We start from the raw sequence: 17,414 nt of genomic DNA on the forward strand, positions 1-17,414 counted from the left end.
TGAAATGGAATGGATAGTAAGAGTATGGAAATGTGGAATTTCCTCAGTTTAAACATCTGAAAGCTAAGCTTCCCTTCTGAACTGGTGTGACTTCCTTTGTTGATATACATAGAGATAGGTAAGTCATGAAGGATGTTCACACTACTTGTTTTAAAGAACAAAAGTTGGAAAGAATCAGCATCTGGAAGTATTTCTTCATTCTGAGGAAGAAAAGGTGCTCATCCAAAAGCTAGGGATGTATTTGGTGCTAAAATTAAATGACATCACTGTGCCCTAATGTTTCTAACAGAAACTCGGTGATCTTCTGAAGAAAAGATAACTATTGCTTAAAAAAAGCAATAGTAAAAAAGCTTAAAAAAGTGATCATGAAGCATGAAAAATAGCTGCTAATTTGACAGCTAACTTTTTTTTCCATTCATCAAACAACTGAAGGATGATGCTGATTTTTTGCAGCCTGTTACAGGCTTTGAATTATGCTTTTGCTGAAGGTATAATGCACGCAGCACTTCTGTTCTGTTCCAAGCCCTATGGTACTCAGATTGTCTCAAGATACCCTACATACCATTTTTCCACCAAATCCCACAGCTCTTCAGGAAGAAAAGCACATTCCCATTGAATCTGTTATCAGTGTTTCTCAGTATCTTCAGCATTACATAGATAGTGCTTTAGGTACTGTTTCTCTCCTCTCCTCTCCTCTCCTCTCCTCTCCTCTCCTCTCCTCTCCTCTCCTCTCCCTTTTTTATTATTTTTTTAAAAATGAACAGCAAACATGTGTTCTCCTGATCCTAAGAGTCAGAAAGTAAATGATGGTTACTGCCAGACAATCTACTATTCTGGTCCATATCCACAGCTGGTATAAATCAGCATAGTTTCCTTGAAGTCAGTGGAACTCACTGATTTATAGCAGCTGAAGAGTAGGTCCAAAGGCAGGCATCTGCTTGTCTCTCAAGCTGATGTTCCTATTGGGAACAACAGTAATATAGGTCAGATGATTCACCCAACAAGAAGTGAGAACAGCAGCAGTTATCTCAGGAAACAGTCTAATTTTACCTTAATTTCCACCCTTTTCCACCTTTGCCTGCATCAGCTTCCCATTGCATACACATCCTTTCATTGTCCCCTACATCCTTCTCTCTCCATACAGACCCACCCACTCTGCAGCATCTTCTTGTCTTGTTTTAACCACTCAGGTCTTAAGGCACAAGTGCAAAAACTGTCCTGCTCTATAATCAACCCAAAAAAACCCTATGTTTAAAATATCACTGCCATTTGAAATGATCTGACTTACTGTTTATAACTTGTTTGTATTAGAGCACAGATGTTGAGTAGCATATGAGGAGATGTGGTTTAGAGCTTTCTTTCTTTGTCCAACAGCTGACAACACATTTTCTGGGCCGGGGACTGAAGAAACAGAAAAAAAACATCTTTTTGGTTGCAAATATCCTCAAAACACGTATCGTTGGTTCTCTGGGGAAGGCACTCAAGCTGTGGCCATCATACATGTCTAAGGACAGCATTTTTTATTGGGAAAAGTTGCACAATCACTTTTGGTTGGAGAGAGAACATCCTTGACGTGCTCTCACTCAAAGAAGTCTGGAGGGTTTCCATCAATAGTTGTTTTTCAAGAGAGAATTTAAGGTTAAACTCAAAGATTTATTTTATTTTTATTTTGAATTGGGGGAAAAAAAAAAAAAAAAGCCTATATGAAGTTGAAGGGAAGTTGAGAAACCAAATGCCTGAGAGCTGATACTGTTTGGCCCTAAATAGTCCAGTTCTAACAGTCCACAAGAATATTTCATGAAAATTTAGGTTTTCTCAGGTTTTCTCTGAGAATTTTTCGCTGGAAGAAGAGATTCACATCATCTGTACAATGTCTTCCATTTGGTTTGAGGAGGAGTGTGGCAAATTGCTGTAAGTGTAGCAAGACCAGACAGATGGACTTATCAAGGACGAGAGAATCATAAGGTGATGTGGCAGCTTTCCCAAATTTAAATTATCCATATTTTAGCCAAAACATTTCATTTTCAATTATATATATATTTTTTTTTTCTTGTTCTAAATTTCTTTTCTTATTCTGTGGGAAATTTCCTGATGAGCTCTGTTCTCTTTGAAGATGATCCCAGTCCATCTCTCAAGAGCAACTTATCATATCCCAACGATCAAGAGACTTTTACAAATTCACAGCTAGCCCAGCCTCTCCTGTTGGACTCCAGGACAACTCTGAAACTGCTTTCTGGCACTGAGATCTGCCACTAACATCTGTTGTGAGCATGACTGAAAAACTGAAAAGCACACTCCCCTCTCTTCAAATCCTATTAATAGGAAAAAGAATTTTTGGCCAAGGATTTTTTTTTTTTTTAATTATATATATTTTTTTGCAGCTGCTAGGACTCTAGGGATCTTCATGGAAGAGATGGATGGGGAATTTAAGGCAAGATTAGTTGCTCTGATTTACAGAAGGATTTGCAGGGCATTGGAGTATATTTAATCTGCACAATTGATCCAAGACCTCCACCCAGCACTGGTTAGCCAAGCCTGTAGGTACTTAAAACTCATAAAATCTCCATGCTTTGCCTTAGCATTGTAGATGTCAACAAATATTTGCATACGTATGCGTAGAAAGCACATAGATGAGGGTGTTGCCTTCCATTTATGCTGCATTGTCATGACAAAGGAAAGGGAGGTCTTAGGGTGAGAGAAATACCCTGATCTGTAAGGGCACTCAGGTCATTGATAGGCCTGTTTGCAAAACAAAAGCCTGGACAGCAAAAAACCGTGGGTTCAGAAGAGGAACAGACAGGTCGGACAAAGACTACAAATCCAAACTACTTAACTGGGATTTCTGAGCCTTGCCAGAAGCCTCCCCTCCAAAAAAAACCAGACTGTTTATAGTAAGGGGCAATGTGCTGCGGCTGTTTTGACGTTAACAGAAGTGAAAAGGCTGCTTTTTTCTTTGCTTTTTTTTGCTTTTTTTTTTAATGAGAAATGCTGAGACAGCTATATCATGAATATATTTTCATAGAATCGCCAAGGTTGGAAAAGGCCATCCAGTCATCCAGTCCTACCTTCCACTTATCACCAATATTTCTTCACTAAACCACGGAAAAATCATTTTATCACGAATATAAACCAAACATATTCAGGTAATTCCTACAGCACTGTACAATTCCTTAATTTTACAAGATTCGGCTGAGGAGTCACCGACTCTGGTGATGCTTTCAGATGATTTTCTGGGTCTTTTTTACCATTATTATGACAAAATCCTAAGCTGTACCCCTGCAGGCTTGAATTATATATATATATTCCTGTGTCTGTGCTGCCTGCTGCAATGTCAAGAAAGAAATCTGTAGTGAGGGAGCATGGTGAAGCTCCTTCCTGGTGCTTCTTCCAGAGAAAAGCATGTACTGTCCTCCAGATATTATTCAATTCAATGCAGAAAAATAAGTAGAAAAGCCTTTCACAGGGCATGAAAACAACCCAGCATTTCATTTATGACTTTGCAGAAACATCTGCATCTTATAAAGTTTGCAGGGATCTCTTAGTCTGATCAATGGGGTACCTGGATATTTTCTGCACTTAATTCTTATTGTCTGTCTCATGGGCAGAACAGGAGCAGAATGTGAATGAGAAATATAAACTTAAAGGCAAACCCCTGCAATGTGAAGGAGATGTCAGAAGGTGGAGTTCAGCACAGGTAGGGATTTTCTTATCTAGTTTGGGTGTCTGCAGTGAAAATGTCTCTATGTGAGCTGGGTGGCTCTGCTTCACCCGTGGTTCTTCCATGGTCAACAGAGTCAGCAGGGAAGATGAACCACTCAGCTGGCTGAATGGATTGAGCATAGGTTGATAAATTGCAGTCAGACACTTCTTTCTCAGGTGATCATGCAAAAATACATTGGGACTGTTGGGCTCCATCAGAGAGGGGATGTGGCTGTGGTGAATTGAAATGAAGTGGCAGAACCAGCTCTCTGTACATCTTCTCATGGAAACAAATCCCTTCTCTACTAGCACCTCTAGGTAGGGATTGGCCTCTTCTCCCAGGTAATAACAGTGGATGAGAGAAGTAATGGCATTAAGTTGTGCCTGGGGAGGTTCTGAGGGTCGTGGTCAGTGGGGATGATGTGGGGGGGAAGGAGTTGGGGTTGGCATGGTGATCTTACAGCTCTTTTCCAACTTTAATGATTCTGTGATTCTATGTACCAGGACCTGGGGGCAGCTTGGCAGGATGAAGCCCAAGCAGATCCATACATAGAAATGAGGAGTGCCTAATACAGGCACTGGGGTTTCAAGCTCTCTGCGCTGCCAGAATAGACCTCCAAAGGGTCTGAATGGTAGATTATCAAGATGGCACAGCAACTCGGTAAAAGAGATCTATAATTCAACAGATATTTGTTTGAAACACCAGCATAGATCCCCATTTCAAACAGATTTGCAATTTGGAACGTAGCAATCATATTCTGTGGCTAAGAAATAAAAGTCTATGCAATGGGGAAATGACTGTGAAATGAATTATATAAGCATGAACTCTTGATTTAGAAAAATAATGTAAGTAAATACAAATCTGAAAATTGTTAATTCTGTTTGGCTTCGAAGGGGTTATTTAAACCAAAGTAAGGCTGAGATTAGAAAAAGCTTTGAATAGATACGCTTATCTTAGTTATTTTAATGGGAATTTGGCATTCAAGTCTTTAAAATGGTCTGGAAAATCTCAGCCAGGAGGCTGTACTTACAGACACCCAGTGCTATCCCAGAGCATGTGTGCATGTGTGTGTATGTATTCCTGCTTGGTAGATGCACTCTGCTGTGAGCAATGCTCACTCTTTTCTCCTTCTCAGGAGCTTTATGTGATCTGGGATATGAATTCTTCCCTGCACCAGCTGTTATGATGGTGGTTGACCTCCCATACCACTCCATCCTCATATCTAAATATAAGCCAGTGCTTGCTATTCAATGGGCCGTGTCACAACAAAGGCCAGGGGTGCCATCCAGCCTGAAAGAGAGACAGTCTGCAGCAGGTGAGCTGGGAAGAAGAGCCTTGGGAGGGTAAAACCCATCGTTGGGACCTGGGCTGTAACCCAACCTCCTCAGTGCATATACACATATATATGCAGTCCCCGACTAAAAAATGCTTGAGCCAGTGCCAGCTAGCCCTAAAACCCCCAATCTATTCTTCCATTTAAGTGCTAATTCATAACAATGCCGTATCGGATGGCTTTAAAATAGCCAGGCAAGTGTCTTGTCCTTTTATAGCAGTGGCCCCATTGTAAGCTCTGGCATGTGACAGGTCTGAGAGTGACACATTGTGACTTCAAGAGATTGGACAGGGATAAAGACCTGTGTGCACTGGTGACTTTTCCTGCAGCAGCCACCCCTCGCCTGTCTGTCTCTTTCTCTCCTTTCCAAAAGCAGCCCACCAGCAAGGCACCATGCCTCCAAAGAAGCCTGAACCTAAGAAGGCACCTGAACCCAAGAAGGAGGAACCCAAACCAGCACCTAAACCAGCAGAACCAGAGCCCAAAAAAGAAGTTGAATTTAACCCAGCTTCTATCAAAGTATGTATCTTTTAACACGGTAGGGGGAGGAAGCCACAAGGGCTGGTGGGACTTGGGTTGGTGGTGGTTCTGGTGCTGACATGGTATTTGGTAATTTGGGCAAAAAGCAGAAAAGATGATTGCCATAGATGGAGTCGATGCAAATTCATTAAGGAATCTGCTAAATAGAGAAGCTAAAAGCCAAATCTTGTTTGATCTAACAAGGTCCAGACCTGTTTGACCCTTTTAATAACCAAGGTAGCAAATTTAGCTGCTTCGAAGTTTCACTGGCCTTAATGGGCATAAAAGCTCCTCCGTAGGGAATATTATAGGAAGATGCCAAGAAGGATAGACAGTACTCAGGACTTGGCACTGATTAGTCAGTGACCAAGGCCACTTGGAGTGGGCTTAGATCATCCAGTGGACTCATTGCTGTCCTCCTGCAATGCACCATAGTAGACATCACCAGCGTGGAAATTCCTTAGAGTGAGCCAGCAGCAGTTCCTGCAGTTTTCCTGAAAAGCCCAACTGGATGATAAAGAAACACTGTGTTTGTGTGTGTGTGTATTTTGGAAGGCAGAGAGAAACTCCATCAAAAAGAAAAGGTTTTCCTGAATGATCTGCTATTTTGGCAGTCCGTCCCAATGATGCCTAACAGAACACGAGCCTGCTCCTCCTCTCTCTCCTTAGAGCAATCTCTGCTGATCTCAGTTGGGATTGCTGAAGTCTTGCTCATGTGTGCTGAGACAAAATTAATGACATTTTGAAGTAGGTTTTGAAAGAGAATTTGTGCCACTGGTCTTGCCCATGTAAATCAGTCTCTCAGCTGCCTGAAACCTGCCATCATCATTGTCCTTGCAGTAAACCACCCCTTTGATGGGGAACTACCAACATTTAGGAAATGCTACAGGTTATGAAGCTGTGAAGTAGGGAATTCCAGTATGATAAGGCTGGAGATCTGTTTTCTATTCAGATGCTTTTAACCATGATAATGGTCTGTTCAGCAGGTAAGTCAGTGTCACTATTTTTGTAGAAGAAATTTCCCTCAAAGTGTGATGGGGAATAAAGGAAAAAAAAAAAAGAAACACATTCCTTCAGAAATAATCATGAAATGAAGTGTCAAATACTGACATCTTAATACATAGAAGTGAAATAAGCAAAGAAAATTCTGAAAATAACTAGTTCTCCTTTGTTCCTTCCACATCATACACATTCACAGGGAATATCAGAAATCTCTGCACCGATCTTTGGGAATGGCTTTCCTATACGCTTTGCACAGTAAATACCACACAGTACATAGACTCTGCAAGGCATGGAAAGATTTTCTTTTGTAAAGCATTGTCCTTTAAGTTCCTTTAAGTCTCCTTTAAGGAGAAAAGAGAAGCTCTGCAGCACCTCACAGGTTTCCTTGTTGTGCCAGGTGATGACTGCATATCAGTGAGAAATATGTTGTTTATTAGTTTAAAACAACCAAAGAAATTCCTGTTTCCTGCAAGAAACTGGATAACTAACATCATAGAATCATAGAATAGCCTGGGTTGAAAAGGACCACAATGCTTATCCAGTTTCAACCCCCTGCTGTGTGCAGGTCACCAACCAGCAGCCCAGGCTGCCCAGAGCCACATCCAGCCTGGCCTTGAATGCCTGCAGGGATGGGGCATCCACAGCCTCCTTGGGCAACCTGTGCCAGTGCCTCACCACCCTCTGGGTGAAAAACTTCCTCCTAATATCCAACCTAAACCTCCCCTGTCTCAGTTTAAGACCATTCCCCCTTATCCTATCACTATCCATCCTTGTAAACAGCAGTTCCCCCTCCTGTTTATGAGGGAGACCAATAGCATGGGAGGCATGGTGATTGTTTGTATTTATGGTGAGCCAGGAGAGACAAAACAAGAGTAGATAATGACAAAGAAAAGAAATCACAAAGCCCCACTGCCATCCATAGACCAGCTCAGGGCTGAGGTGAGGGATGAATATCTCTGGGACCCTACTGTGTGTCTCTTCACTGATGAGGACCCCACATAAGATCTCATGGGTGGCTCATGAGCTGTGGGCTGCTGTAACTGCACTGTGTCCTATAGCTGGGAGTCCTAACCAATGATTTTCTGCCTTAAATCTTAACAACCTTCCAACCTGTCAGTTTAAATATGGGTGAAAAAAAACATACAAACAAAAAACCCCACAACCTATATCAAGAAAAATTCTCACTGCAAGGAATTCAGTTTTGGGCAGTGTTAGAGTCACAGCAGCAGTGCTGTGAGCAGGGCTTTGCTGTGACCTTGGGAAAACAGTACATGGAGGTATTCATATACCTCTGTTGCTGCCTCTGTACTTGACATTCCTGCAATGTAAAGGGAGGGGGGAGAAAACTGCAGTAACTTCTTTTAGAGGGCATTCATACCTTCAGTTGGGATACCATGACATTATGGTAATATTCAGCTGGGATACTGTGACACTGTGGTATGAAGGGCACCTAAGTCCAGTATAAAGTTGAGCTGCAGTAATAATAATAATAAAAAAAATAGCATCACTCAAAGAAACAGACATGCATCTTTGTAGTCAGAATGACTGAAAAGTCATCAAACACATTTTCAGCCAAGCAGGATTTGAAATCGATTCATGTCTGCATTTTTGTGAAACTACTCATCCTATACACTTACCCATCCAGATTATTATTTCTCCCTTCAGTGCAATTTGAAGTTATGAACTCTTCTAATGGTTTTTAAAGTACTAAAAAACATGTACTGAGTTTCTAAAAAACGAGTAAACCCCCTGATAATATCTCTTCATTTTTTTGCGGAGCGTATCCCATTATCTACTATACATGAACTAAGGAAAGCACTGACAGACAAACTATTTGGGTCTAGGGTAGTTTGTTTCCCAATACTCATAGCAATGGGAGATGATGTTCTCTAGAGATATTTTCCTGGGAATTTTTCAATTAAGTGTTTATAATCAAAAATATTTGTGTTAAAACTGAAGCCGTTCGCACGCAAGGGCTGGGTCTGGCAAATATACTGCTTCCTGTTCCATAAACCTAACTCTGGTGGAGCTCAGGCCATCTGGTGTAGATCAGAATACCTCCCTAGATCATTGTACAGCATTTGAAAAAATGTTTTAACGAGTTCTGAAATTCTCCATACGTCCCAGTTCTGCGTTTCAGGATGAAGATGGTTTCTTCTTTTTTTATGCTTCATGCATAAGATAATCTATAGCTGAAAGAACCAGACTTGTATCAAAACACAGTACTGAAAATGATCAAAATGTGTGCTTTAATTGGAACATCTCGAATTATCAATATCCATTACTCAATTTATTGTACAGTTGTATTTCTGGAATTTGATTTCACAGAGTGAAAAGTGTCAAAGCTGCAATGTTTCTGTGGAAGAATCTCATTCCTTTTTCTTTTCTGTTACAATACACGGCCATGATAACGGTCCACCAACATGATTCTGCAATCCACAATCACATCGAGGGGAGATTTAGGTTGGATGTCAGGAGGAAATTCTTTACAGAGAGAGTGGTGAGGTGCTGGAACAGCTGCCCAGAGAGGCTGTGGATGCCCCATCCCTGGAGGTGTTCAGGGCCAGGTTGGATGGGGCCCTGGGCAGCCTGGTCTGGTATTAAATGGGGAGGTTGGTGGCCCTGCATGTGGCAGGTGGGGTTGGAGCTTCATGATCCTTGAGGTCCCTTCCAAGTCTGGCCATTCTGTGATTCTGTGAAGTTTTCCTGCCATTTTTCTTACTGCTTCTTGGTCAAGAGCGGGGCCTGAACTGGGATCATCCTAACTGTGAGTTACATCCTTTTAAGTATGCAGAAATATTCCAGAGCTTTATTTTGAAGACTTTAACTTCTATACTTAAATGGCCCTATAAGATCAGACCCCAATGTTAAATTTTGTGAAGTAGACTGTGTGCAATTTAATGTTGCTAGAAACTCAGAGAAAAAAGGTTTTATTTGTTCAGTTGGTTGGATGGTTGGTGTGGGCTTTTTGTACTTTTTTCTTTCATCTATCATTTCATCCTGAAAAATGATGACTAAAGTCACTGGCACAGAAAAGGGGAATGACCATTAGAAAGTGGATTGTTGACCCTAAACAGATCATTGACAACCAGCAGAGAAAAGTTCTCTGGAGAGTTGTTCTTTGATGCCTATATTGGGATGGATTGAATCAGCTCATGGAGATGGCAATCCATGAAGGAGGGCATGAGGCAGGTATTTAGGTGCCAACATTTCAGCTGCTAAAATTAGCAGAGGTTGATGTGTACCCAATGTCCTGGGTACAAAAAGGTCACGCAGAGACAGCTGTGGGGACCTGGAAGGGACACGGCTTGCCATATGCAATTATCCCTAATAATCACATTTTCCTATGCTAGTACTTGATGTGCTTATCGTAGCAGCATGCACTGATATTGGTGCCTGGGGAAAAAACAGAACTTATTTTGGTGGAGCACTGTGATCTTGAGGCCCTGTGAAACCTGTTCTCCTTGAGAAGCCCTGAAGGCTTCAGAACATCTGCAGGGACACTCAAAAATAAAAGCTTCTTTTTCTGCATGAAGAGATGAAAGGGCTTCCTACAGGGGAAAAAAGCAGACACATCCCGCTTCAGCAATAAGCTGAGGTGAGATTGTGAGAGAACAGTTGTCTGAGGAATTTGTTTTGGGCTGAAGTAACTACACTGACTGTATTTCAGTAGCTTGTATGTGGGAGCTTGAATGTGGGAGAAATTTATGACTTAACAGTGGACGTAAGTGTGAGAAGTGCTTTGAGATGAGAGAAATTTAAAAAGCAGAAGCTACTTGTGTTTTATTACTGTGCATGAGGAAGAAAAAAAAAGACTTAAAAATGTTATTATTAAATAAATTCAGTTCATGGGGGGTAAAGGATGTCTGAGAGTAATTATGAGTGATGGCAAGTATTTTACCTGGATGTGTGATGGAAACAGCGTGAGATCTCAGGGGTGCACATTTATTTTGGCGTTTGGGTCTCAGCAGAGGGTGTTTGTAGCTGGTGGCAGGAGTGCAGGGTCCTTTGCAACACAGATGCTTGGAAAGCATGATGCAACAAGGCTTGCATAGGAAAGAGATGACTTTTTCTGTCTCATTTGTTGGGACAGATATGATTCAAATCTCAGCATGGTGATGTGACACAAAGCTGTCCCCACCATGTCCACCGACCACATCCCTCAGTGCCCCATCTCCACAGCTCCTGATCACCTCCTTGCATGGTGAACCCACCACTTCTCAGGGCAGCCTTTGTCACTGCATGAACACTCTTTCAGAGCAGAAATTTTTCCTAATATTCAACACGTGTGGGATGATTTCTTCTTGTCTCTAAGCAAATGATGCCCCCCAAGACATAGTGAAGGCATCCAGTTATTAAGAACATGTCTAATTCAGAAGAAAGTCTGTCTGGTTACCCCTTGCATTGTATCTGCAACACATCCAGCTTGAAATAATAAATAACGCTGTGTTTAGGTAAGATGATGGAGATGTAGGTCTTTGCCCACTTTACAACCTTCCAGGGTGTTAGAAGGCCTCAGTGAGAATTTGGACGAGTCTTCCTGGAGAACAAAGTGGGAGCTTTTTACACATATATGCTGGAGCTTCCAATATCAGACTTCCAGTCAGCTGTACTTGGCCACCACATAGATTCAACCATCCAACACCCTCTCATCTTTCTCTCTCTCCAACCTATGTTTCCCCTTGGTTTCACTCCTCACAGGTGTTACATGTTCCTATTGTCATCACCACTGTTGTTATTGGCCCACAGTGCATGTCAGTAGAAACACTTTTAGAAAGCAATTTCCCTCCTGTGCTCACATGTTTGGAAGTTTCTGAAGTGGGCAGTCACCTGCCAGGCTAAACTTAGTCCATGCTGGGCCTCTTCCACTCCCAGAGGTTTCTTCCTGTGCTTGAAAGCACAGGGAAATTTGAGCAGCAAGTCTTGAAGAGGCCCCAGGCAAAAACGACTGACAGTTTAGTAAAGACAAAAGACCCTATTGCAAACTCATGGAAGTCAGAGAGAATTTTTTACTTTTGAGTTATTATGGGATTTGCTTGTGGCTCGCCACTCTTGCTGTGAGCTGTTTCTCCTACAAGGTGTGACAACTTCAGTTAGTTTATCATGATTTATTTTTAATTTAGTGTGTTGCAAATGCCTCTCAGTGCTCAAAAAATTGCATTGGTATGGCACAGTATCTTCAGATGCAGATTATTGAACTCCTCTAACTCCAGAGGAAGATTTTAGATGGATGAACGAATGGACGGACGGACGGACGGACGGACGGATGGATGGATGGATGGGAAGAGAGGGAGGGAGGGAAGAAAGAAAAAGAAAGAAAAAGGAAGGAAGGAAGGAAGGAAGGAAGGAAGGAAGGAAGGAAGGAAGGAAGGAAGGAAGGAAGGAAGGAAGGGGGGAAGGGGAAGGGGAAGGGGAAGGGGAAATTCACTTGCTGCGTCTCACAGGTTAGATATAGAGACTCAGCAAGTATCTTCAGGCTCCAGGTAAAGATAAACAAGTACTTTCAAAAGTTCATTCATTTCACCCTAAGATGGGAGTCTTAGGTAGATTAAATAAGGTGGTGGTAGAGAATAGAGCCCGTTGAATTGCAGGGACACTTAAGCCATGGTCTGGTTGCAGCTGAAGAGCCCTACTGGCTTCTTTTCATGCTCCAGCTTACAATAACTGCAAACATTTAGTACTCACCAATAGAGCACTGCCAGAGCTGAGCTGTACCTGGATGCAAGCCAGTAAAGCTGTGTGGTGTGTATAACACTGTATGGCTCAAAAGATATGAGTTTCTACTAGTTTGGGGATTTTTCCATGATACAGGCATTGGCTGCTGAATGTTAGTACCCATGGCACTAGTCTAGAAGAAATGTTGGGCCTACTCCAAATTCTTGTCTCTGGACTGCCTGTGAAAGAGAACAGATCCTCAGGATCACAAATTTGAACTATTTTTATCATGTCTGAAAGAAAATCCCACATCCTTCCCATTCACCATCCCCATGAAACTGTGGGGAGTCAAACCTCAGTGGTCAACGGTCCTTCTTAGGGAAGATCTGAGCTGAGGATTGCAGCTTACGTTGGGCAGCAGTTCCTTCAGTCGGGAGCTGGAAGGGGATCATCCTCCTGGAGTGGTTCCTCTCCAAATTTGGGATGTCTGAGGTCCATGGCAGAGCACTTCCCTTAATAAATGGTGCCTTCTCCCACTCTGTCCTGATCCTGCTGTGTAGAGGGAAGCTCAAAGGTGTGATCTTGCACATTGCACACATGATCATATGCAAGGAAATAAAGCTTAAACAAAGGATGCTGTCAGGGCTGTCAGCACAGTATTTGTCCCTTTTCCTGAACTTCACCTGTGAGGCTCTGTTGGTTGCAGCTACCAAAGGTTTTTTCTCAAGAATTGGTGGCAAAGGTGCCCTGCTTTGGTGTTGGATATTAGAGATATTTTTTTTTTAAATCTTTTTTTTTTTCTTTCCAGAAAGAGTGCTTTGGCATAAGCTGCCAGGGACATGGTGGAGTCACCATCCCTGGAGGTGTTCAAGGAATGTGGAGATGTGGCACTGAGGGATGTGGTCAGTGGGAATGGTGGGGTTGGCTTGGGGTTGGACTTGGTGACCTGAGAGGGCTTTTCCAACCTGAACGATTCTATGATTCTACAAAATCTACTTATAATGTTCATATTTATAATGTTCCATTAGCAAATTGCTTAAGCACTCCTGGATGGATCCAAGGGGTAAGCATAGCTAGAATGTCATGCTGCCATAGCACACTTCTAAAGACAGCTCTGCTCTCTTATTCTCTTTATTTATCACAGTCGGTGTCACTATGAAAGCATGGGACATGCTCAGCCAGGCTGGCTGCTGTGAGGCAGTTTTTAATAGCAGAGAGAGCACCTTTCTCCCTCCTGTCCTTCCCTTTGGAGCAGCTGGTCTGGGTTGACGTGAATTTGGCAGCTTGTTCTGCAGAAGTGCATCAGTGTCTGAAAGGGTAAAGGGTATTTCAAGGTTAGGAAACAATTTATGGCCCTGACCTGGTGAAATGTGACATTGGATGCGGGGTGTGGGATGATTCCAGTTGCTGGGACTGGGAACACATTTCCAAAGGGGAAATGTAGGCGAGGATGCAGGACTGTGCAATGGTATACAGTGGGAAGACAAAGATAAGGGAATTGGATCAGGTGGAGAAAGAGACAACAAATGCTGAGGGATAGTGGTTTTGAGGAGAGAGACTTGGTTGACCTTCTTGTTTATTCTGGAGACCATGGCTGACCCATGTGATGGGTTAAGGGTTGGGTGATGGGTTGATGGTAGGACCAGATGATCTTAGTGGTCTTAAATGACCACGTAAATGACCTTAATGATTCTATGATTCTATGACTATGGTTTGTTCATCCAGTATCTGCTTTTGCCTTGACTCCTGTGTAATGAAACAGAGGATGATTATCACATCACATCACATCACAAGTTAGTCTCTTTTGATTGATCAGACTGCAAAAAGGAGACGTTCCCCACCAGCTGCTAGCACAATGCTGTCTCAAGCTAGAATGGGGTAGAAATAGAAAGATGTTGAGCAAACGTGCACTCAAACACAGCAAAAGGGATTCTTTGTAGTATATTCCACTCATTCTCAGGGCCAAAACCGAACAGCTTTGGAAATTGAAAGTGCTTTCCAGATGAATTTTCTGGGCCAGCAAAAGTCTGGCTATCTCTGTGTATCTGTCTTGTTCTCAGAGCTGGGCGATGTTTCTCATAAAAATGCTTCTCTAGGAGATTTGGCAAGTGCAGCTTGGTGGCACCGGAGTGTTTTGCAAGCACACAGAGATTTTTGCAAAGGGTTTTCAAAAAATATGAAAAGGATAATGAAAATTACCAGCTTCAGCTTCTGAAACAGCTTCTGATTTTGGAGAGTTCTCTCATTCTTCTATACAAAAAAAATACTCAGAGATCTTCAGTGATTGAAATTACTACAGTTTGGGCAAAAGGGAACATTTTGACCAATTTGGGATAATCTTTCTCTTCCATTTCCAACTAAAACTGTCATCAAGTAAAACACAAAACCCAAACCTGTTTTCGTTCATCATGAAAAAGACTTTTTCCTCCAAAAATCAGGAAATTGCTCAGTGGCACTCTAAAATATATAGTAGCATGATTTTCTGGTTGGTTTCCTCTTCCAAGTCTTTGTTGTGCAGCTGCCAAGCAATAACCTTTCTGCAGTGTCTGATGCCTGTGGCACAGGGATGTGCAAAGCCCAACATGTAAACAGCTCAGCCTGGGCTGAGGGATGTCTAGATGAAAACGTGTTAAACTTCATAAGTTTTTTTTTTTCTTCTTCTTTTTTCAATATTTGAAATAACTCAGTGTTGTGGCAAGGCTGAATCTTCAGGTGGAGCAGCAAAATGTGCAGCCTCTGTATGGACTGCAAATGAATTTTCTGCACGTGGCTTTGGTGGGTCGCTCATGGGATGGAGATGGTCTTTGTAGTGAGTCTGAAATTTAAAGTCAAATTTAAATAAGCACGCATAGAGATTGTTTTCCCCACCTCACTCTGCATTTCCCCCTGTGCCCCTGCATGCTTCACATCATTTATTTGTCTGCCCTCATCTCTCTGCACTATTTTTTCCCACTCTGCTTTTCACATCTGTGCAAGGCATGCAAATGGCCCTCGGAGTTGTGCAAAGTGGAACACTGGTTGGAAAGGATTCAAACTGACCTCAACAGGTCTGTTGGGATGCAGCTATTATTTTTCTGGTTCGTTTTCTCTTTGCAGTCATTATCTCAGACCATCTAGGACACGAGGCTTATTGATTTCTGCTTTGCCACCGAATGAACTTTGCAGTTTCTTGAAAAGATGGGTTGAGAAAATAATAAATCAGCCCTTTTTTGGACAGTTTCTGGGTTTTTCAAGTGTCTCTGTAGCAGGTCCTGACCTAGAAAGCCCTCACGGCAATATATCCTGCTGCAGAAATTTATCATCTGAGATCTCAGCCAGTTTGCTTGCCTGCTTCTCCAGCACGTGGTGTAGGTGAGGTCCCTATAGGCTTGTTTGCATGTCTATAGCTGTGCAGATCTCGTGCTACAGGTGCGTTGGCCTATGTTGGGAACAGAGTAATGGCCACCCGACCCCACAGCCCGACTGTTTTCCCTCCTGACCGTGCCTCCCAGCCTTCTGCTCTGTGCTCCTTTTCCTCTCCAGTCTGCCCCTGGATGTGTTATTAACAGCACAGTCTGGATAAGGAGCAGCTCTGTAATAAGATCTGCATTTCTCGCATAGCTGCTAAACCTCAATCAATATGGTTTTAATCGCCATTTGTGTAACGTGCAATAACTATTAAATTTAAATTAAATGCACAGCTCAGAGCATGCAGAAGGCCCTGGCCAAAGTGCTAACTTTTCCCAAGTTGCTGGAAAGCTGGACTGTAGAGAGAAATTATTTCTTTCTCTCATAAACTAGTTAAATCCTGACTTGGAGAAGGGAGGAGAGTGGCTCCTAATAGAAACAGAAGCTTCGGGTTAGGAATTTTTGCAAAGATGTTAGCATTTGGAAAGTCGTGTCCGGGTGGACTTTGCCCTGGTGCTGAGAGGATGGAAAACATCATTAGTGTATGTTCCCTGCTGGGAGTAGTGCCATACATGTCATGAGCTGGGCTGGGGACATGACTAAGTGCTGGGGTGACAATTTGCTGCTTTGCTCTTGGTCACACACCCCATTCCTTCCCAGGGGCACGTGGTGACCACACAGTTCCCACAGTGTCACCAAGTGTCACCATGCTGACTGAGGGCAATGCATCTCCAGAGGTGCCTACAGATGAGCCTCAGCCACACACGCTGTGATGTGGGTGGCTAAAGTGCAGCTTTCCAAATAAAAGAGCCCTTTGGCTTTGCTGTGTAGGTCGCAGAGGTGACCTTGGGAGCAGTCACTTTGAGTGAAGAGCTTGCATTCTCCAGCAACAACATGCAGATAGTGATAATTATAGCTCCAAGCTGGACTTCTGTGAAGGATTTGAAGGTGTTAGAAGAGTGAAGCTGATATAAATACCTATAAGCTACTACAAAGCACTTCCCCATGGCAGTAGAATGAGGCAGAGCGAATCTCAGAGGAGGTTCCAGTTTGCTATTCAGAAATATTTCTTCTCAGAAACAGTGGTAATGCATTGGTACAGGCTGTCCTGGGAGGTGCTGGGGTCACCATTCCTGGAGGTGTTTCAGAGCCATGGAGATGTGGCACTGAGGGATGTTGTTAGAGGTCATGGTGGTGTGGGCTGGGGTTGGACGTGGTGACCTTAGTGATCTTTTCCAACCTTGACGATTCTGTGATTCTATGATACACCGATTCTCAGGCAGGGGTATGTTGGTTGGGTACCTGATCTGGACTGGACCAAAGTGAGGGGAACCAGTTAACTCTGCACCAAAATCAGAAGAATGAGAAATGCTGCTCCTCCATGCATAGGGCTTCAGCTGGAGAGACCTGCCAACACACTGCACACACACTGGCAGATTGTGTCCCAAAGCATTCCAGCCCCTCCTGAAGCTGTAGTGGTTCTGAATGGCTTCAAACTACAGAGCTTTCTGGTGTTAGACTCGCAGTGAGCTCCTCCACATCCTTCCTCTTTCCTTCCCCAGCCCATGGATTAACTTGTTTGCTTAGACTAAGTTGTAAGGTTTCCAAGTGGCAAAAGGATTGGTTAAAGCTCAGGTATTAATAAAAACAGGAATAACAAAGCAATTTCAAAGCATATTTCCTAACAATATTTCATTATAAATCTATACGTATAAAATTATCATATGCTGGCAGTGTAAAGAAGTGGAAAGAAATATGGGAAAGAAAATGGATATAATATTAGTAGAGGGGTGATGCCAATATAATCTCTAAATTTTA

The 17,414-nt window shown here is 42.7% G+C and overlaps 1 protein-coding gene across 1 annotated transcript in view; it reads left to right on the plus strand.

The window, feature by feature from the left end:
* Window positions 1-5,335: 5,335 nt before the first annotated feature.
* The window catches only part of MYL3 (myosin light chain 3), a 35,247-nt gene continuing 23,168 nt past the window's right edge, over window positions 5,336-17,414 (plus strand). The window contains exon 1 of the mRNA XM_042888127.1: window positions 5,336-5,552. Within this exon, the coding sequence (XP_042744061.1) occupies window positions 5,427-5,552 (126 nt within the window). The 5' untranslated portion in view covers window positions 5,336-5,426. The remainder of the gene's footprint in view (window positions 5,553-17,414) is intronic.

This window comes from Lagopus leucura, unplaced genomic scaffold (assembly GCF_019238085.1).
Source record: "Lagopus leucura isolate 7727_CA_CO unplaced genomic scaffold, USGS_WTPT01 Super-Scaffold_100157, whole genome shotgun sequence".
In the NCBI taxonomy this organism is placed as follows: Eukaryota; Metazoa; Chordata; class Aves; order Galliformes; family Phasianidae; genus Lagopus; species Lagopus leucura.